This window comes from Bombina bombina, chromosome 3 (assembly GCF_027579735.1).
Source record: "Bombina bombina isolate aBomBom1 chromosome 3, aBomBom1.pri, whole genome shotgun sequence".
Lineage (NCBI taxonomy): Eukaryota > Metazoa > Chordata > Amphibia > Anura > Bombinatoridae > Bombina > Bombina bombina.
Window position 1 is genome coordinate 599,482,118 of NC_069501.1, and position 21,263 is coordinate 599,503,380.

General features: G+C 41.0%; 1 protein-coding gene across 1 annotated transcript in view; it reads right to left on the bottom strand.

Annotated features, from left to right (window-relative positions):
* Positions 1 to 21,263, bottom strand: part of SRRM1 (serine and arginine repetitive matrix 1) — a gene marked incomplete in the record, with an annotated part of 533,145 nt that overhangs the window by 317,974 nt on the left and 193,908 nt on the right. The window contains 1 exon segment of the mRNA XM_053705381.1: positions 5,515 to 5,703. Within this exon segment, the coding sequence (XP_053561356.1) occupies positions 5,515 to 5,703 (189 nt within the window).

A 21,263-nucleotide genomic window follows, 5' to 3' on the forward strand; every position in this document is an offset into this window, starting at 1 on the left:
AAAGGGAGGTAAGAGATGAATCTCTACGACCGATAACAGAGAACCTATGAAATAGACCCCGTAGAAGGAGATCATTGAATTCAAATAGGCAATACTCTCCTCACATCCCTCTGACATTCACTGCACGCTGAGAGGAAAACCGGGCTCCAACTTGCTGCGGAGCGCATATCAACGTAGAATCTAGCACAAACTTACTTCACCACCTCCATAGGAGGCAAAGTTTGTAAAACTGATTTGTGGGTGTGGTGAGGGGTGTATTTATAGGCATTTTGAGGTTTGGGAAACTTTGCCCCTCCTGGTAGGAATGTATATCCCATACGTCACTAGCTCATGGACTCTTGCTAATTACATGAAAGAAATCAGATTTTTGTTAAAAAATAATCGATTGCCCCTTAACAGTGTCCACCAGTGTTTGAGCCCTTTCAAATAAGCCTTCCTTCTATACTAAGTCTCAGAATATGGCTTACCTTTCCCACATGGGGATTCTTGTCAGTCTTCTAGCATTACTAAGTCTTGACTAGAAAAATGACTGAAACATACCTCAAAGCAGTTAAGCCTGCAAACTGTTCCCCCCAACTGAAGTTCTTTGGTACTCCTCAGTCCTGTGTGGGAACAGCAGTGGATTTTAGTTACAACATGCTAAAATCATTTTCCTCTCAGCAGAAATCTTCATCACTTACTGCCACAGAGTAAATAGTACAAACCGGCACTATTTTAAAATAAACTTTTGATTGAAGAAATAAAACTACAAATCTAACACCACATTCACTTTACCCTCCCGTGGAGTTGCTACTTGTTAGAGCGGCAAAGAGATTGACTGGGGGGCGGAGCCTGAGGGGGAGCTATATGGACAGCTCTGCTGTGTGCTCTCTTTGCCACTTCCTGTAGGGAATGAGAATATCCCACAAGGATGAATCCGTGGACTGGAAACACCATGTAAGAGAAATATTGACAATCCGGACCCAGCAGCCTTTGAAAGCAATGAAAACCGCCAAAAAGACTAAGCCCCCACCCCCTTCATGGACGTGGCTAAAAGACCGGCTTCCATTAGTGAAAAAAAAAAACCCACACGTTTTAAAAAAACACACACAGAGCCTCTCCTGAGTGTCATACAGTGCCCAAATATAAACCCACACTGGTTTAACAGTCCCTGTACCCAAAGTGCCAAACTCTTAATAAATAAAAAACGACTTAGGCTTCCTCCCTCCATAGACAATAGGCATTAAGGGTAGGGCAGCGCCAAACATGAAAGGCACGGTGAAATGAAAAATCCCACCAGGTTTCAAGTGCTCAAAAGTCACCACAGCTCTACTGAAGAGACTGATGTGGAACACAGCTAGACCCCAGTAAAAAAAAAAAAAAAAATGAACGGCTCTGCTTTAAAAATAATAAACTCTTGAAGAATCTACAGACACCTAAGATGATCCGTGGACTCACTATATCTTAGGAAAGAAATTGCATTTTCATGCTTTTATGTGTATATGAAGTAGCTGATTTTGTGCTTTGAAACCACAGCCTATTAAAATGGGTTGAACATAAAGGTGATATATCTCATGTTATCACTTTGTGTACACAGACTTGCTTCCTGGAACACCAAAGCTCAATACATAGAGAACAATGGACAATTATTTTATTACTTAACTATCCTGCAACCCACTGAGATTGTAACTTTCTGCTTGCTAGCTGGGTTTATTTAGGCTTGTGAATAGCATACTCCAGTATCAAAACTTTCAGTATAGGCGACTTTACTACAGGCTAAATCAGCTATTACAAATGCTAAAATAGGAGTAAAGGAGCTACTTGTAACCAATTGAATACACTTTAGGAGGTAAAAAGGATCATTGAGAATAATTTAAAGGGGAGAAAATGTTTGAGTGAACTGTCCCTTTATCAGCTTTGATGTGGTGCTCTGCCTCCACCTGCTGGCCAGGAGTGATATTCCCAACAATAATCGATAATCCATGGACTCACCATGTCTTAAGAAAACAAAATTAAGCTTACCAGATAAATTCCTTTCCTTCCTGGCAAGGAGAATCCACGTCTTCATTCCTTACTGTTGGGAAATACAACACCTGGCCACCAGGAGGAGGCAAAGACACCCCAGCCAAAGGCTTAAATATCCCACTTCCCCCAGTCATTCAGTCAAGGGATAAACATTAGGGTCTAAAAGGTGCCAGAAGAAAAAAATTAAGGGAACCACCCGTAAAAAATTTTTTTTTACAAGCGGGGTCATGGACTCTCCCTGCCAGGAAGGAAAGGAACTTATCTGGTAAGCATAAATTATGTTTTCCTTCCATAAGGCAGGGGAGAGTCCATGACTTCATTCCTTACTGTTGGGAAAACTATACCCAAGCTCCAGAGGACACAATAAGGGAACAGAAAAGAGACGGACCATATTCTGAGGGCACCACAGCATGCAAAACTTTTCTCCCGAAAGCTGCTTCAGCCGAAGCAAACACATCAAACGTGTAAAATTTAGAAAAAAAAAGTGTGAGAGGACCAGGTAGCCACCTTACAAATCTGATCCATTGAGGCTTCTTTCTTAAAAGCCCAAGAGGAAGCCACTGCTCTAGTGAAATGAGCAGTTATCCTCTCAGGAGGCTGTCGTGCAGCTGTCTCGTAAGCTAAGCGGATGACACTCCTCAACAAGATAAAGTCGTAGTAGCCTTCTGCCCCTTATGCTTCCCCGTATAGATGACAAAGAGGAAGATTGTCTGAATTCCTTAGTAGCCTGAAAATAGAACTTCAAGGCACGATCCACATCTAGATTGTGAAGCAAACATTCCTTCGCTGGAGGATTAGGACACAAAGGAGGAACAACAATTTCTTGATTAATGTTCCGATTCGACACCACCTTAGTATGTAAAACTGCTTTATCAGCATGGAAAACAAGATGAGGGGGATCACATTGGAAAGTAGAAATCTCAAACTCTGCGCGCAGAGGCAATAGCCAACCAAAAAAAAAAAAAAAAAAAAAAAAACCTTCCAAGAATATGTAATATTAACAGTATGCATAGGCTCAAACGGAGCCTGCTGCAAAACACCAACAAGATTTAGGCTCCAAGGTGGAGCCCCAGATCTAAACACAGGTCTGATCCTAGTCAGAGCCTTAAAGAACTGCACATCCGGAAGCTCAGCCAATCTCTTTTGCAGTAGCACCGACAGGGCCGATATCTATCCCTTCAGGGAACTAGCAAATAGACCCTTCTCCAGTCCATCCTGGAGAAAAGATAAAATCTCTGGCAACCTTAACCTTATACCAGGAAAAGCCACGCTCTTCACACCAGTACAAGTAAGTCCTCCACACTTTATGGTAGATACGAGTAAATGGCTTACGAGCTTGAACCAGATTGTAATTAACACTCTCAGAAAACCCTCTTGGCTAAGATTAAGCGTTCAATCTCCACGCAGTCAGCCTCAGAGAATCTAGATTTTGATGAATGAACGAAGGGACCCTGTATCAGCAAATCTCTGCGACAAGGTAACCTCCACTGAGAAGATAAGGACATCCCCACCAGATCTGCAAACCACGTCCTTGGCGGCCACGATGGAGCAATCAGAATCACAGATGCTCGCTCCTGCTTGATGCGAGCCATCACACAAGGGAGAAGCAGTAATGGAGGAAAGAGATATGAGACTAAACCTCCATGGTACTGATAGGTCGTCTATCAATTCCGCCTGAGGATCCTTTGACCCGTACCTGGGTAGCTTGGTCTTAAGGCGGGATGCCATGAGATCTATCTCCGGCGTCCCCACTCACTGCATATCTCTGCAAACACCTCAGGGTGAAGAGACCACTCCCCTGGGTGAAAAGATTGTCTGCTGAGGAAGTCCGCTTCCCAGTTGTCCACACCCGGAATGTGGATCGCTGACAACGTACATTTGTGAGTTTCCGCCCACTCTAGTATCTGAGATACTTCTATCATTGCCAAGGAACTTCTCGTTCCCCCTAGATGGTTGATATAGGCAACCAAGGTTATATTGTCTAATTGGAATCTGATAAACTGGGACAAACCCAGAAAGGGCCAGGCATTGAAAATTGCCCCGAGTTCCAAAATATTGATCGGAAGGGAGGACTCCTGAGTCCACAGACCTTGTGCCTTCTTGGCACCAGAAACTGCTCCCCTGCCGGAAAGGCCTGCGTCCGTTGTCAATCTCTTTCATCAGTACTCTCACTGAGAGGTCAACATGATAATTACTTAAAACTCCAGTCCTTTCTCAAAGGGAACATACCCATACAGGACTATCCAAATCTTCTAAAACTTTTCTGCCACCTCCAATAGTGACGAAAGGCAAAGAATGACTGGGGGATAGGGGAAGGGATATTTAAGCCTTTGGCTGGGGTGTCTGCCGCCTCCTGGTGACCAGGTATTGTATCTCCCAACAGTAAGGAATTAAGTTGTGGACTCTCCCTGCCTTATGGAAGGAAAAGCTTGAAGGAAATGAAATAAATGGCACAATGAACAATGTGGTTCACCATATAATATCCACCTGAGAGCCCTAATATAAAAGGCAGCGGATATATTTGCAGTCTGCGGGGTCTCCACACATTGAAAGTAGACGGAGGTGCCGCATTTAAACTGAAAAATAAAGTTATTTAGGCAGAGTAGAGCGCAATACTAACAGCTCTGGGAAATAAAAAGTGCATACGATCCCTGTGTAAGTGATCCCCACTGGAGGTATACTTATAATTCCAATGCTATGTTATAGACGTTAGCAAGATCCTAAAGCCAATGCTTATACCACTACTTGGTTAGTCTCGCTGGATACCAACGGCTCCTATATCGTAATTTACAGGGTGGAGAAGAGAAGTGGCATACAGAGATGTAAACTAATAACCACCAATGAAGCCAATGGTGCGGCTAATGGAGGGTTTACCTGGGAGCCCCTTCCTTACTATACTGTGCACCTTCAGTTAATAGCGTGCATCGGGTTCTGCAAATGAAGGGAGAAAAAAATTTCACAAGTAGCAGCGTTCCGGTGAATATTTAAACCCCACACTGAAACGTGCTTGAGTGTGGCGTATAGTGTGTTAAATACATTTTTCTTCAGAGCACGATCCTCGCTTCCTCCTTGATACGGAGGCAAAGAATGACTGGGGTATGGGAAGTGGGAGGGATACTTAAGCTTCGCTTGGGTGTCTGCCTCCTCCTGGTGGTCAGTAGTTGAATTCCCAACAGTAATTGAATAGAATCTTGGACTCTCAATGCCAATCGAAAGAAGTTGGGGGTTTGTGTCCCTATATTTCTGTATCGTCAGAGAAATGGAGGCATGACTAATGTTATGTTATCTCTATTCATAGTCTGGAAAATCCTAATTTAAAAAAAAAACAAACAAAAAAAAAAACACACAAAGTACTGACAACCATTAGTGCAGGAACTATAAACTAGGTTTTTTTTTCCCTCTTCAAAAAGGTCATTACTGGGGTTTAAAAAAAAAAAAAAAAAGTGCATGTTACAGAAAAGTTATAAATCAGACATTAAGGAAGAGCACCTCAACAAAAACTATATTTACCTTGACCGTGATCTGTGGCGTCTCCTGGGTCTGGAATGGGAAGGAGAACGAGATTTGGACTTTGATTTTGAGTGTGAATGGGATCTGTGTCTATGCCGCTCCTTCTCTTTAACCTTGCGCACATTTTGCTCTGGGGAAGGATCCTTGATCTCTGGAATGGGATCTGGGATGGAGGACTTTACAATGTCACTAAAAACAGAAGAAAAAAAAATAAAAGTAAAATAAAATTCAAAAATTGTATTTATAAATAGATTTGTATTTATAAACAGAGGTATATTTGTATTTTACCATATTCCATTTAGTACTATAAATGTTAAGATTAGGATACCACACCATGTTTTACAATAACAATGTTGTAAATGAAGATATGTAAACATAAATAAGAACCTAGATATCTCCCCATCTTGAAATCTAGCTAGAAAATGTTTATATTATTATTTTTATTATTATAATACACATTGTTACAGGGTATTTGGCGGCTGGAATGTTTTTCTGGATAGAACAAGTATCATATGCAGGCAGAAAGCCCTTTATCCAAATTGCTTGGACTGGAAAAGGTTTGGATTTTGGAATATTTGCATCTGCAAAATGTAACCATTTGAAGAGGGGATGGAACCAAGTAAACAATTTCATTTAGGCAATATTTACATGTCATAATACAGATTAAATTATATAAAACTTAAGCTTACATGTATAAAGTGAAAGTAAATACTAGTGTTTGTGAGCTGCTAGGATTTACCAGTGGAACAAATAGAGACTTTCAGTCATTAAGTATAAAATACTTCTTGCTATAAGTTCCTTTATTGGTCTGAAGCGTTTGTCGCACTGAGCTCCTCAGGCAGCCCATGACAAAACGCTTATTTGCATTGAGGTGATGTTTCCACCTCTTACCCAATAGCCATGCGGGCCAACTGGTGCCAAGCTAGATAGCCTGCATGGCTATTAGCTAAGAGGTGGAAACACCACTACAGCGCAAAATAGCGCTCTGACGTGGGCTGCCTGAGGAGCTCAGTGCGACAAACGCTTCAGACCAATAAAGGAACTTATAGCAAGAAGTATTTTATACTTAATGACTGAAAGTCTCTATTTGTTCCACTGGTAAATCCTAGCTTTTCAAACGCTAGGATTTACCATCACTTTATTTCTGATGGAACTATGTATACAAAAGTATTATAGTACAGTACTGTAATCAGTAAGGTAATATTTGCTTTAAATAGATTAATATTCACATTTTAGAACACAGGCAAAGAAGATTGTGACTTACAGGTGGGAAAAAAGAAAATGTATGCTTACCTGATACATTTATTTCTTTTTTGACACGACGAGTCCACGGATCATCTTAATTACTAATGGGATATTCACCTCCTGGTCAGCAGGAGGCGGCAAAGAGCACCACAGAAAAGCTGTTAAATAGCTCCTCCCTTCCCTCCCACTCCAGTCACTCGACCGAAGTTAAGGATAGAAAGGAAAAACCAAGGTGCAGAGATGTCTAAAGCTTATAATAACCAACAACCTAACCTGTCTTTCAAGAACAGGGCGAGCAGTGGACTCCGTGTCAAAAAAGAATTGGGATTCAATACCCAAGCTAGAGTACACAGATGATACGGGAGGGACAAGACAGGGAACCTAAACTGAAGGCACCACTGCTTGAAGAACCCTTTCTCCCAAAAGCGGCCTCAGCAGAGGCAAAAGTGTCAAATTTGTAGAACTTTGAAAAAAAAGTGGAGAGGACCAAGTTGCAGCCTTGCAAATCTGTTCCACAGAAACTTCATTTTTGAACGCCCATGAGGAAGCAACAGCCCTCGTGGAATGAGCCATAACTCTCTGGAGGCTGCTGTCCAGCCGTCTCATATGCAAAACGTATGATAAAAAGAAGTAGCCGTAGCTTTCTGCCCCTTACGCGTTCCTGAAAACCACAAATTAAGCAGAAGACTGACTAGAATCCTTAGTCGCCTGCAGGTAAAACCTTAAGGCACGAACCACGTCCAAATTGTTCGGAAGCCGCTCCTTCTGAGAGGAAGGATTAGGACACAAGGAAGGAACAACAATCTCCTGAAATCCTAATTTAGTACGTAAGACTACCTTTTCCAAGTGGAAAACAAAGTAAGGGGACTCATACTGCAATGCTGAGAGCTCCGATACTATGCGAGCGAGCGGAAGAAATAGCAACAAGAACAACACTTTCCAAGATAACGGAGCCCCTTGAAGGCCATTGAGGACTAAATTCAGACTCCATGGAAGAGTAACAGACTTGAACACAAGCATAATCCTAAACAAAGAACTGAAAAAAAAAAAATGTACATCTGGAGCATCCGCCAGACGTTTGTGTAACAAAATGGACAAAGCAGAGATCTGACCCTTTAGGGAACTAGACAAAAATCCTTTCACAAAAACCTCTTGGAGAAAGGACAAAAATCTAGGAATCCTAACTACTCCAGGAGTAGACCTTGGATTCACACCAATAGAGAAAGTTACGCCAAATCCTTTGGTAAATCTACTAGTTACAGGTTTATGAACCTGACTCACGGTCTCTATGACCGATTCCAAAAAGACCCGCTTGAGTAAAATTAAGCATTCAATCTCCAAGCAGTCCGTATCAAAGAAACTAGAACTGGGTGAAGAAAGGGCCCTTGATTAGAAAATCCTTCCTCAACGGAAGTCTCTAAGGTGGTAAAGATGACATGTCCACTAGATCTGCATACCAAATCCTGCGAGGCCAAGCCGGTGCAATGAGGATCACTGAGGCCTTCTCCTGCTTGATTCAGGCATCACCCGTTGAAGAAGAGTAAACTGAGGAAATAGGTATGCTAGACTGAAGATCCAAGGTACAGCCAGGGCAACAACTAGTACCACCTGAGTACCTGGACCTCAAACCGTACCTCAGTATCTTGGCATTCTGCCGAGATGCCATGATATCCAATTCCGGCTGACCCCATTTGAGAATCAGACTGGTAAACACTTCCGGATGGAGGTCCCACTCCCCTGGATAAAAGGTCTGCCTGCCCAGGAGTCCGCCTCCCAGTTGTCCACCCCTGGGATGTGGGTCGCCGACAGACCGCAAGAGTGGGCTTCCGCCCACTGGATTATTTTGGTTACCTATGGCATCACTAAGGAACTCCTCGTTCCTCCCTGATGAGGTAAGCCACTGAAGTTAAGTTGTCCGACAGGAACCTGATAAACTGGACCGAAGCTAACTGAGGCCAGGTCAGAAGAGCATAGAAAATCGGCCTAAGATCCAGAATGTTTATAGGAAGAGCAGACTGAGTCCCAATTCCCTGAGTGTTAAGGGAGCCCTAGACTGCTACCCATCCTAGAAGACAGACGTCTGTCGTCGCAATCGCCCCAGATGGTCTGCGAAAGCTGGTTCCCTGGGAGAGATGATCTCAAGACAACCACCATTGAAGAGAATCCCTTGTCTCCTGCTCCAAAAGTATTCAAGGAGACAAGTTTGCATAATTTCCGCTCCATTGCCTTAGCATACTTAACTGCAGAGGTCTGAGATGGAACCTAGCAAACAGGATGATGTCCACTACCGCTACCATCAGCCCTATAACCTCCATGCACTGAGCCACTGAAGGCCGAGGAGTGAACTAAAGACAAGTATCGAACATCTTTGGTTTCCTGACTACTGTCCGGAAAATCATCATTGATAGAGAATCTATTATTGTTCCCACGAAAGAAACCCATGAACTTGGGGCTAAGGAACTCTTTCCCAAATTTACCTTCCGTCCAAGAGATCTCAGGAAAGATAACATATCCGTGAAAGAACTTGCTTGTTGTTGAATGGGAACATGCTAATACACGTCTTTAAATCCACAGTTGTCATAGATTGACCCTCTTGGATCAAGGGAGAACGGAACGAATAGCTTCCATCAGAAGGACGGTACTCTGAGGAATTTTTAAGACTCCCGGGATCTAAAATAGATCTGAAGGTTCCCCCAGACCATGTTCCTAAATCCGAACAGGAACTATCACTTTCATGACAGAGTGGTCCCCAAAGCAGAGTAAGAACACCTCTTCTTCTGCAGATAATCTTGAATGCAAAGACCCGCCCCTGGAAAATAAAGTCCTAAACTCCATATTGTATCCCTAGGATACAGAGTCCTCCCAGAATGGGGGCAAGCCTATCCTGTCTTTGGTTCACTAGCAGGATTCTTGGATTGCTTTCCCCTATTCCAAGATTAACTGGTTCCCCAGGAAAGTTTAGACTGCTCCTGCTTGGCAGAAAGATTTGAACGACTTTCCCCTTTTTAAAGTTTTCTTATCCTGAGGGAAGAAATGTCCCTTACCTCTGGTAATATAAGAGACCTTCCGTTAAAACAGGTCCAAACAAGGTCTTTCAATTGTAGGGAATCACCAAAGATTATACTCAAATGAGGCATCCACAGCCCAATATCCTTCCACTATCGCTCTGGGGGCCATGTGGCAAAGCCTGAAATCTTAGCTCCCAGCTTAAAAACCCTGAAGTGGAGCCTCTGAAATAAAGGAGTTGGCTAAATTAATTGCCTTAATCCTATCCTGGATTTCAACTAGAGGAGTGTCTGTCCGAATAGAATCAGACAACGCATCAAAACGGTATGCCACCGTACTGTTGACAAGCAATACAAACCGCAGGTAGTTGTAAACTCTGACGTACACACATTCCCTGGGTACCATTGACAAGACTCCTTGATAGAGTCTACTATATCTGGAGAAACGGGGGGACCCAGTTTCTCTCTATCCCTCCAATCATCATATGGACATATTAGGATTGACTACGCCGGAGATGTCGGCGGCGTCCGGGAAAACAAATACCTCCCAAATTGACAAACTGAGGTGTTCAAGTTTAAACTGAAAGAAAACACTTAAGCATCAAACAAAGGAATTACACAGACAGAGTCTGAGATTTTCCCTTATATACTACCGAAGTATCCTCTTCAGGCTTCAGAGAAGAAAATTCGGAATAGCTACTTAAATACATTTCCTCAAGTGTTTTCCCGTAGCCTGGGAAAAACAGACAATGCATCAGAGATCGCTTCAATGATCTCAGGAAGCAATGTCTTGCCAAATAATTCCAGGTGGAATAAGTGACACAGGGCACTGAATGTGTGGGCTATATCAAAACCGTTACTGTCTCTTTAAATTTTAGAGAAACTTTTATTTAAGTGGCAGTTCTCTCACAACATAGGGAACAGATAAAAGATCAAATAAGTCTTAACTTTATTTAATAAAGTTTAACACATAAAAACCTGTTCCGGTGTCTTTAAATTTTAAAGAGTAAATTTTTTTTGTAAATGGGCAGAAATGGCTAGGCACCTACGGTATAAGTATTGAAAAAACCCTTCTACACCTCAGCTTAACCCAGCTGAGGTGCCTGTCAGCCTTTCTGCACAAATTGACTCAGTTGTAGCACTGTCTAGACGCAGCCACTCTGATTTAAAGGTCTTCCTAAAAAAACGGAAGTGCTAGAAAAAAAGATACTGCAGCAGATGACTTCAGCACTAAGCTGTTACTGAGCAGCTAGGAACTGTCACACATGTAGGCACCTGCTCACACCCACTTCTGTGAGCTTTTGCATTCTAGCAAGGGGTGCGGGCATCTCTAAACGTCTGAGCATTCCCTAAGCACCCAACACCAAAAGCAAATAAAACTAAAATTATCTGTGCCTTCCGATAACAAACTTGGCGCCACATAAGCTCCGCCCATCGTGGGCGTTTCAATATCTATCTCCCGGTCGCCATGATTATTTAACAAACGAAAGCCACAGGGAACGAATTAGCAGACTGATCAGCTTCCCTTGTTAGATAGCTGCTGATCCGATTGCTAAAATCTTAAAGTGAAACACCCTTACTCCAGGAGTAGACCTTTCACACTGAGCTCACCGTCTTCGTTTCATGCTCATTGTTGTAAATATGTAATCTCCCGGTCGGTTATTAGTTATGAAACTGCCGGGAGAAGGGAGTCACCTGACACATCTAGCCCCAGTGCTTGCGTCCAAGTTGCCTTCTTGTGTCCTTTAATACACTAGGACAATCTATCTCCTTTCAAAGAGCTCACTTACACTGAGGTCTGTAAAAAATTAAAGTGCCCAAACTTTTTCTGAGTCTTCTTTCTACCCCAAGAAATAAAGTCAGCACTTACCTCATCTTCTGCCTGGCAGCAAGGCAGTTCCCAGGTTTGAGAGGTCCTCTCCCTCCCATAGAACTGCATGTAAACGAAAGTCCTGAGTAATATCCCTCAGGTTTTCAAGGGCAGAATCTGAATAGGGGAGGCACAGTGAGAATTATGTCCAACAAGTTCCCATTGCTCTAAAGCCACCACTGCTCTACTGAAGAGACTGATATGGACTACAGCTACACCCTAGAACAAAGCAGCACAATCTTGTACTACTTTAAAAAATAAACTCTTGATTGAAGATCTTATCCAACACCTCACTTTACCACTTCCTATCACTAACGTAGGCAAATATAATGACTGGAGTGGGAGGGAAGGGAGGAGAGATTTAACAGCTTTGCTGTGGTGCTCTTTGCCGCCTCCTGCTGACCAGGAGGTGAATATCCCATTAGTAATAAAGATGATCAGTGGACTCATTGTGTCATTAAAAAGAAAGTAATATTTGATCATTTAATAATTTAATTTAAAAACAAATAGTTAAAAAGTTTGCATTTCAGAATAAGCTTGGATTTTGGAACTGCGGATTTGTACCTTTAATAATATACTGCTGGTAAGTTCTCCTTTTTTCAAAGGCAAGAGAGGCTGGAGTATGGATGCATCACGCAATAACAATTTATGTAAGAACTTACCTGATAAATTCATTTCTTTCATATTAGCAAGAGTCCATGAGCTAGTGACGTATGGGATATACATTCCTACCAGGAGGGGCAAAGTTTCCCAAACCTTAAAATGCCTATAAATACACCCCTCACCACACCCACAATTCAGTTTAACGAATAGCCAAGAAGTGGGGTGATAAGAAAAAAGTGCGAAAGCATATAAAATAAGGAATTGGAATACTTGTGCTTTATAAAAAAAAATCATAACCACCACAAAAAAGGGCGGGCCTCATGGACTCTTGCTAATATGAAAGAAATGAATTTATCAGGTAAGTTCTTACATAAATTATGTTTTCTTTCATGTAATTAGCAAGAGTCCATGAGCTAGTGACGTATGGGATAATGACTACCCAAGATGTGGATCTTTCCACACAAGAGTCACTAGAGAGGGAGGGATAAAATAAAGACAGCCAATTCCTGCTGAAAATAATCCACACCCAAAATAAAGTTTAATGAAAAACATAAGCAGAAGATTCAAACTGAAACCGCTGCCTGAAGTACTTTTCTACCAAAAACTGCTTCAGAAGAAGAATACAACAAAATGGTAGAATTTGGTAAAAGTATGCAAAGAGGACCAAGTTGCCGCTTTGCAAATCTGATCAACCGAAGCTTCATTCCTAAACGCCCAGGAAGTAGAAACTGACCTAGTAGAATGAGCTGTAATCCTATGAGGCGGAGTCTTACCCGACTCAACATAGGCAAGATGAATTAAAGATTTCAACCAAGATGCCAAAGAAATGGCAGAAGTTTTCTGGCCTTTCTAAAACCGGAAAAGATAACAAATAAACTAGAAGTCTTTCGGAAAGACTTAGTAGCTTCAACATAATATTTCAAAGCTCTAATAACATCCAAAGAATGCAACGATTTCTCCTTAGAATTCTTAGGATTAGGACATAATGAAGGAACCACAATGTCTCTACTAATGTTGTTGGAATTCACAACTTAGGTAAAAATTCAAAAGAAGTTCGCAACACTGCCTTATCCTGATGAAAAATCAGAAAAGGAGACTCACAAGAAAGAGCAGATAATTCAGAAACTCTTCTGGCAGAAGAGATGGCCAAAAGGAACAAAACTTTCCAAGAAAGTAATTTAATATCCAATGAATGCATAGGTTCAAATGGAGGAGCTTGAAGAGCCCCCAGAACCAAATTCAAACTCCAAGGAGGAGAAATTGACTCAATGACAGGCTTTATACGAACCAAAGCTTGTACAAAACAATGAATATCAGGAAGAATAGCAATCTTTCTGTGAAAAAGAACAGAAAGAGCAGAGATTTGACCTTTCAAGGAACTTGCGGACAAACCCTTATCTAAACCATCCTGAAGAAACTGTAATATTCTCGGTATTCTAAAAGAATGCCAAGAAAAATGATGAGAAAGACACCAAGAAATATAAGTCTTCCAGACTCTATAATATATCTCTCTGGATACAGATTTACGAGCCTGTAACATAGTATTAATCACAGAGTCAGAGAAACCTCTTTGACCAAGAATCAAGCGTTCAATCTCCATACCTTTAAATTTAAGGATTTCAGATCCTGATGGAAAAAAGGACCTTAAGACAAAAAGTCTGGTCTTAACGGAAGAGTCCACGGTTGGCAAGAGGCCATTCGGACAAGATCCGCATACCAAAACCTGTGAGGCCATGCCGGAGCTACCAGCAGAATAAACGAGCATTCCTTCAGAATCTTGGAGATTACTCTTGGAAGAAGAACTAGAGGCGGAAAGATATAGGCAGGATGATACTTCCAAGGAAGTGATAATGCATCCACTGCCTCCGCCTGAGGATCCCGGGATCTGGACAGATACCTGGGAAGTTTCTTGTTTAGATGAGAAGCCATCAGATCTATTTCTGGAAGTTCCCACATTTGAACAATCTGAAGAAATACCTCTGGGTGAAGAGACCATTCGCCCAGATGCAACGTTTGGCGACTGAGATAATCCGCTTTCCAATTGTCCATACCTGGGATATGAACCGCAGAGATTAGACAGGAGCTGGATTCCGCCCAAACCAAAATTCGAGATACTTCTTTCATAGCCAGAGGACTGTGAGTCCCTCCTTGATTGATGTATGCCACAGTTGTGACATTGTCTACCTGAAAACAAATGAACAACTCTCTCTTCAGAAGAGGCCAAAACTGAAGAGCTCTGAAAATTGCACGGAGTTCCAAAATATTGATCGGAAATCTCACCTCCTGAGATTCCCAAACCCCTTGTGCCGTCAGATACCCCCACACAGCTCCCCAACCTGTAAGACTTGCATCTGTTGAGATTATAGTCCAGGTCGGAAGAACAAAGAAGCCCCCTGAACTAAACGATGGTGATCTGTCCACCATGTCAGAGAGTGTCGTAAAATCGGTTTAAAGATATTAATTGAGATATCTTTGAGTAATCCCTGCACCATTGGTTCAGCATACAGAGCTGAAGAGGTCGCATGTGAAAACGAGCAAAGGAGATCGCATCTGATGCGGCAGTCCTAAGACCCAACATTTCCATGCATAAGGCTACCAAAGGGAATGATTGTGACTGAAGGTTTTGACAAGCTGATATCAATGTTAAACTTCTCTTGTCTGACAAGGACAGAGTCATAGACACTGAATTTATCTAGAAACCTAAAAAGGTTACCCTTGTCTGAGGAATCAATGAACTGATTGGTAAATTGATCCTCCAACCATGAACTTGAAGAAACAACACAAGTCGATTCGTATGAGATTCTTCGAAAATGAGAAGACTGAGCAAGTACCAAGATATCGTCCAAATAAGGAAATACCAAAACCCTATTCTCTGATTACAGAAAGAAGGGCACCGAGAACCTTTGAAAAAAATTCTTGGAACTGAGGCTAGGCCAAACGGTAGAGCCACAAAACTGGTAATGCTTGTCTAAAAAGAGAATCTCAGACACTAAAAGTGATCTGGATGAATCGGAATATGCAGATACACATCCTGTAAATCTATTGTAGACATATAATGCCCTTGCTAAACAAAAAGCAGGATAGTCCTACAGTAACCATCTTGAATGTTGGTATCCTAACATAACGATTCAATAATGATAGATCCGGAACTGGTCTGAAGGAATTGACCTTCTTTGGTACAATGAAGAGATAAAATAAAACCCCAGCCCCTGTTCCAGAACTGGAACTGGCATAAATACTCCAGCCAACTCTAGATCTGAAACACATTTCAGAAATGCTGAGCCTTTGCTGTGTTAACTGGGACACAGGAAAGAAAAGAATCTCTTAGCAGGAGGCCTTAACTTGAAGCCAATTCTGTACCTTTCTGAAACAATGTTTCTGAAACCAGAGATTAAGAACGGAATTGATCCAAATTTCTTTGAAGAAAACGTAATCTGCCCCATACCAGCTGAGCTGGAATAAGGGCCGCACCTTCATAGGTACTTAGGAGCTGGCTATAGGTTTCTATAAGGCTTGGATATATTCCAAACTGGAAATAGTTTCCAAACTGATACCGCTCCTGAGGATGAAGGATCAGGCTTTTGTTCCTTGTTGTGAGGAAAGGAACGAAAATGATTATTTACCCTGGAAAGAAAGGGAAAGCAAAGTTGACTTAGAAGACATGTCAGCATTCCAAGTTTAATCCATAAAGATTTTCTAGCTAAAATAGCTAGAGACATATACCTGACATCAACTCTAATGATATCAAAAGATGGTATCACCAATAAAATTATTAGCATGTTATAGAATAATAATAATGCTATAAAATTATGATCTGTTACTTGTTGCGCTAAAGCTTCTAACCAAAAAGTTGAAGCTGCAGCAACATCCGCTAAAAATATAGCAGGTCTAAGAAGATTACCTGAACATAAGTAAGCTTTTCTTAGAAAGGATTCAATTTTCCTATCTAAAGGATCCTTAAATGAAGTACTATCTGCTGTAGAAATAGTAGTACATTAGCAGGAGTACAGACAGCCCCATAACCTTAGGGATTTTTGTCCCAAAAAACTCTAATCTGTCAGATGGCACAGGATATAATTTGCTTAAACGTCTAGAAGGAGTAAATAAATTACCCAAATTATTCCATTCCCTGGAAATTACTTCAGAAATAGCATCAGGGAGATAAAACACTTCTGGAATAACTACAGGAGATTTAAAAACCTTATTTAAACGTTTACATTTAGTATCAAGAGGACCAGAATCCTCTATTTCTAATGCAAATAACACTTCTTTAAGTAAAGAACGAATAAATTCCATCTTGAACAAATACAAAGATTTATCAGCATCAACCTCTGAGACAGAAACCTCTGAACCAGAAGAACCATTATCAGTATCAGAATGATGATGTTCATTTAAAAATTCATCTGAAAAAAGAGAAGTTTTAAAAGACTTTTATGTATACTAGAAGGAGAAATAACAGACATAGCCTTCTTAATGGATTTAAAAAATAAAATCTCTTATGTTATCAGGAACACTCTGAAAATTAGATGTTGACGGAACAGCAACAGGTAATGTAACAGTACTAAAGGAAATTTTATCTGCAATAATAAGTTTGACATGACATGCAATACAAATAACAGCTGGAGAAACAGATACCAAAAGTTTATAGCAGATACACTTAGCTTGGTAGCTCCAGCACTGTGCAGTGATTTTCCTGAAGTATCTTCTGACTCAGTTGCAACGTGGAACATCTTGCAATATGTAAAAGAAAAAAACATATAAAGCAAAATTGATCAAATTCCTTAAATGACAGTTTCAGGAATGGGAAAAAAATGCCAGTGAACAAGCTTCTAGCAACCAGAAGCAATAAATAATGAGACTTAAATAATGTGGAGACAAAAATGACGCCCATATTTTTTAGCGCCAAAAAAGACGCCCACATTATTTGGCGCCTAAATGCTTTTGGCGCCAAAAATGACGCCACATCCGGAACGCCGACATTTTTGGAGCAAAATAACGTCAAAAAAATGACGCAACTTCCGGCGACACGTATGACGCCGGAAACGGAAATAGAATTTTTGCGCCAAAAAAGTCCGCGCCAAGAATGACGCAATAAAATGAAGCATTTTCAGCCCCCGCGAGCCTAACAGCCCACAGGGAAAAAGTCAAATTTTAAGGTAAGAAAAAATGTTAAATTAAAATGCATTATCCCAAATATGAAACTGACTGTCTGAAAATAAGGAAAGTTGAACATTCTGAGTCAAGGCAAATAAATGTTTGAATACATATATTTAGAACTTTATAAACAAAGTGCCCAACCATAGCTTGGAGTGTCACAGAAAATAAGACTTACTTACCCCAGGACACTCATCTACATATAGCAGATAGCCAAACCAGTACTGAAACGAGAATCAGCAGAGGTAATGGTATATATAAGAGTATATCGTCGATCTGAAAAGGGAGGTAAGAGATGAATCTCTACGACCGATAACAGAGAACCTATGAAATAGACCCCGTAGAAGGAGATCACTGCATTCAAATAGGCAATACTCTCCTCACATCCCTCTGACATTCACTGCACGCTGAGAGGAAAACCGGGCTCCAACTTGCTGCGGAGCGCATATCAACGTAGAATCTAGCACAAACTTACTTCACCACCTCCATCGGAGGCAAAGTTTGTAAAACTGAATTGTGGGTGTGGTGAGGGGTGTATTTATAGGCATTTTAAGGTTTGGGAAACTTTGCCCCTCCTGGTAGGAATGTATATCCCATACGTCACTAGCTCATGGACTCTTGCTAATTACATGAAAGAAATGATAAACTACTTCAGCTCTTTGCCAATTGAGCAAAACTAAAAAAAAAATTATGCAAATGAGCAGATAGGCCAACCAAAGTGAGACTCTTTCCTTGTACAGACAGCAGAGGTGGTAAGCCCAACATGAGTGCCTAAGGTGGTACTTATAAGTTGCCCGTCAGGCCACCTGTAAGCTAGCACACCATTGTTGTTGCCAATGGGTGCTACTGTAGTACCTAAAGTGACAGTAAAGAAGAAAACAAAAAAAAACAAATGGACTGGATAGAGCATGAAATTTTAAACAACTTTCCAATTTACTTCTGTTATCAATTTTGCTTAGCTCTCTTTGTATCCTTTATTAAACAGTAATCTTTATTAAAGCTTTATTATGTACATTATAGATTTAGTTTTATAAATGTGCATTTATATATATTTTAAAAGGGTACAATAGTGACTAGATTTTATAATAAAAATAAATTGAGTACCTACAATGATAAAAGTTCACCACCCCTAGCTTAAATGCATCTCCACTGACGAGGCGCTTAAACGGATCCTAAAACCAATTTTTTTTCTTTCATGATTCAGAGAGCATGAAATTTTAAGCAACTTTCTAATTTACTCCTATTATCAATTTTCTTTTTTGCTCTTGCCATCGTTATTGAAATAGGCAGGAATGAAAGCTTAAGAGCAGGCCCATTTTGGTTCAGAACCTGGGTAGCGCTTCCTGATTGGTTAATAAATGTAGAAAACCAATCAGCAAGCTCTATCCAGGTGCTAAACCAAAAATGGGCTGGCTCCTTACCTTACATTTCTGCATTTTCAAATAAAGATAGCAAGAGAACGAAGAAAATTTGATAGTAGTAAATTAGAAAATTGCATGCTCTATCTGAATCATGAAAGAAAGAAAACAATTTTTGAAAGAATTTACCTGATAAATTTATTTCTTTCATATTAGCAAGAGTCCATGAGCTAGTGACGTATGGGAGATACAATCCTACCAGGAGGGGCAAAGTTTCCCAAACCTCAAAATGCCTATAAATACACCCCTCACCACACCCACAATTCAGTTTAACGAATAGCCAAGTAGTGGGGTGTTGGAGTAAAAAGCATCAAAGGAATTTGGAAATAATATGAAAGAAATGAATTTATCAGGTAAATTCTTACATAAATTATGTTTTCTTTCATGTAATTGGCAAGAGTCCATGAGCTAGTGACGTATGAAATATCAATAGCCAAGATTTGGAACATCACGCAAGAGTCACTAGAAAAGGAGGGATAAAAATAAACAGCCATTTCTCCCTGAAAAAATAATCCACAACCCAAAAACATAATTTATGTAAGAACTTACCTGATAAATTCATTTCTTTCATAATAGCAAGAGTCCATGAGCTAGTGACGTATGGGATATACATTCCTACCAGGAGGGGAAAAGTTTCCCAAACCTCAAAATGCCTATATACACCCCTCACCACACCCACAAATCAGTTTAACGAATAGCCAAGAAGTGGGGTGATAAGAAAAAAGTGCGAAAGCATAAAAAATAAGGAATTGGAATAATTGTGCTTTATACAAAAAAAACAGAATTTATGTTTACCTGATAAATTACTTTCTCCAACGGTGTGTCCGGTCCACGGCGTCATCCTTACTTGTGGGATATTCTCTTCCCCAACAGGAAATGGCAAAGAGCCCAGCAAAGCTGGTCACATGATCCCTCCTAGGCTCCGCCTACCCCAGTCATTCGACCGACGTTAAGGAGGAATATTTGCATAGGAGAAACCATATGTTACCGTGGTGACTGTAGTTAAAGAAAATAAATTATCAGACCTGATTAAAAAAACCAGGGCGGGCCGTGGACCGGACACACCGTTGGAGAAAGTAATTTATCAGGTAAACATAAATTCTGTTTTCTCCAACATAGGTGTGTCCGGTCCACGGCGTCATCCTTACTTGTGGGAACCAATACCAAAGCTTTAGGACACGGATGAAGGGAGGGAGCAAATCAGGTCACCTAAATGGAAGGCACCACGGCTTGCAAAACCTTTCTCCCAAAAATAGCCTCAGAAGAAGCAAAAGTATCAAATTTGTAAAATTTAGAAAAAGTGTGCAGTGAAGACCAAGTCGCTGCCTTACATATCTGATCAACAGAAGCCTCGTTCTTGAAGGCCCATGTGGAAGCCACAGCCCTAGTGGAGTGAGCTGTGATTCTTTCAGGAGGCTGCCGTCCGGCAGTCTCATAAGCCAATCGGATAATGCTTTTAATCCAGAAGGAGAGAGAGGTAGAAGTTGCTTTTTGACCTCTCCGTTTACCAGAATAAACAACAAACAAAGACAAAGTTTGTCTGAAATCCTTAGTAGCTGCTAAGTAAAATTTGAGAGCACGAACTACATCCAAGTTGTGCAACAAACGTTCCTTCTTTGAAACTGGATTAGGACACAAAGAAGGCACAACTATCTCCTGGTTAATGTTTTTGTTAGAAACAACTTTTGGAAGAAAACCAGGTTTAGTACGCAAAACCACCTTATCTGCATGGAACACCAGATAAGGAGAAGAACACTGCAGAGCAGATAATTCTGAAACTCTTCTAGCAGAAGAAATTGCAACCAAAAACAAAACTATCCAAGATAATAACTTAATATCAACGGAATGTAAGGGTTCAAACGGAACCCCCTGAAGAACTGAAAGAACTAGGTTGAGACTCCAAGGAGGAGTCAAAATTTTGTAAACAGGCTTGATTCTAACCAGAGCCTGAACAAAGGCTAGAACATCTGGCACAGCTGCCAGCTTTTTGTGAAGTAACACAGACAAGGCAGAAATCTGTCCCATCAAGGAACTTGCAGATAATCCTTTTTCCAATCCTTCTCGAAGGAAGGATAGACTCTTAGGAATCTTAACCTTGTCCCAAGGGAATCCTGCAGATTCACACCAACAGATATACCAAATTATGTGGTAATTTTTCTGGTTACAGGCTTTCAGGCCTGAACAAGAGTATTAATAACAGAATCTGAGAACCCTCGCTTTGATAAGAGCAAGCGTTCAATCTCCAAGCAGTCAGCTGGAGTGGGTCGAACGGACCTAGAACAAGAAGGTCTCGTCTCAAAGGTAGCTTCCATGGTGGAGCCGATGACATATTCACCAGATCTGCATACCAAGTCCTGCGTGGCCACGCAGGAGCTATCAAAATCACCGACGCCCTCTCCTGATTGATCCTGGCTACCAGCCTGGGGATGAGAGGAAACGGCGGGAACACATAAG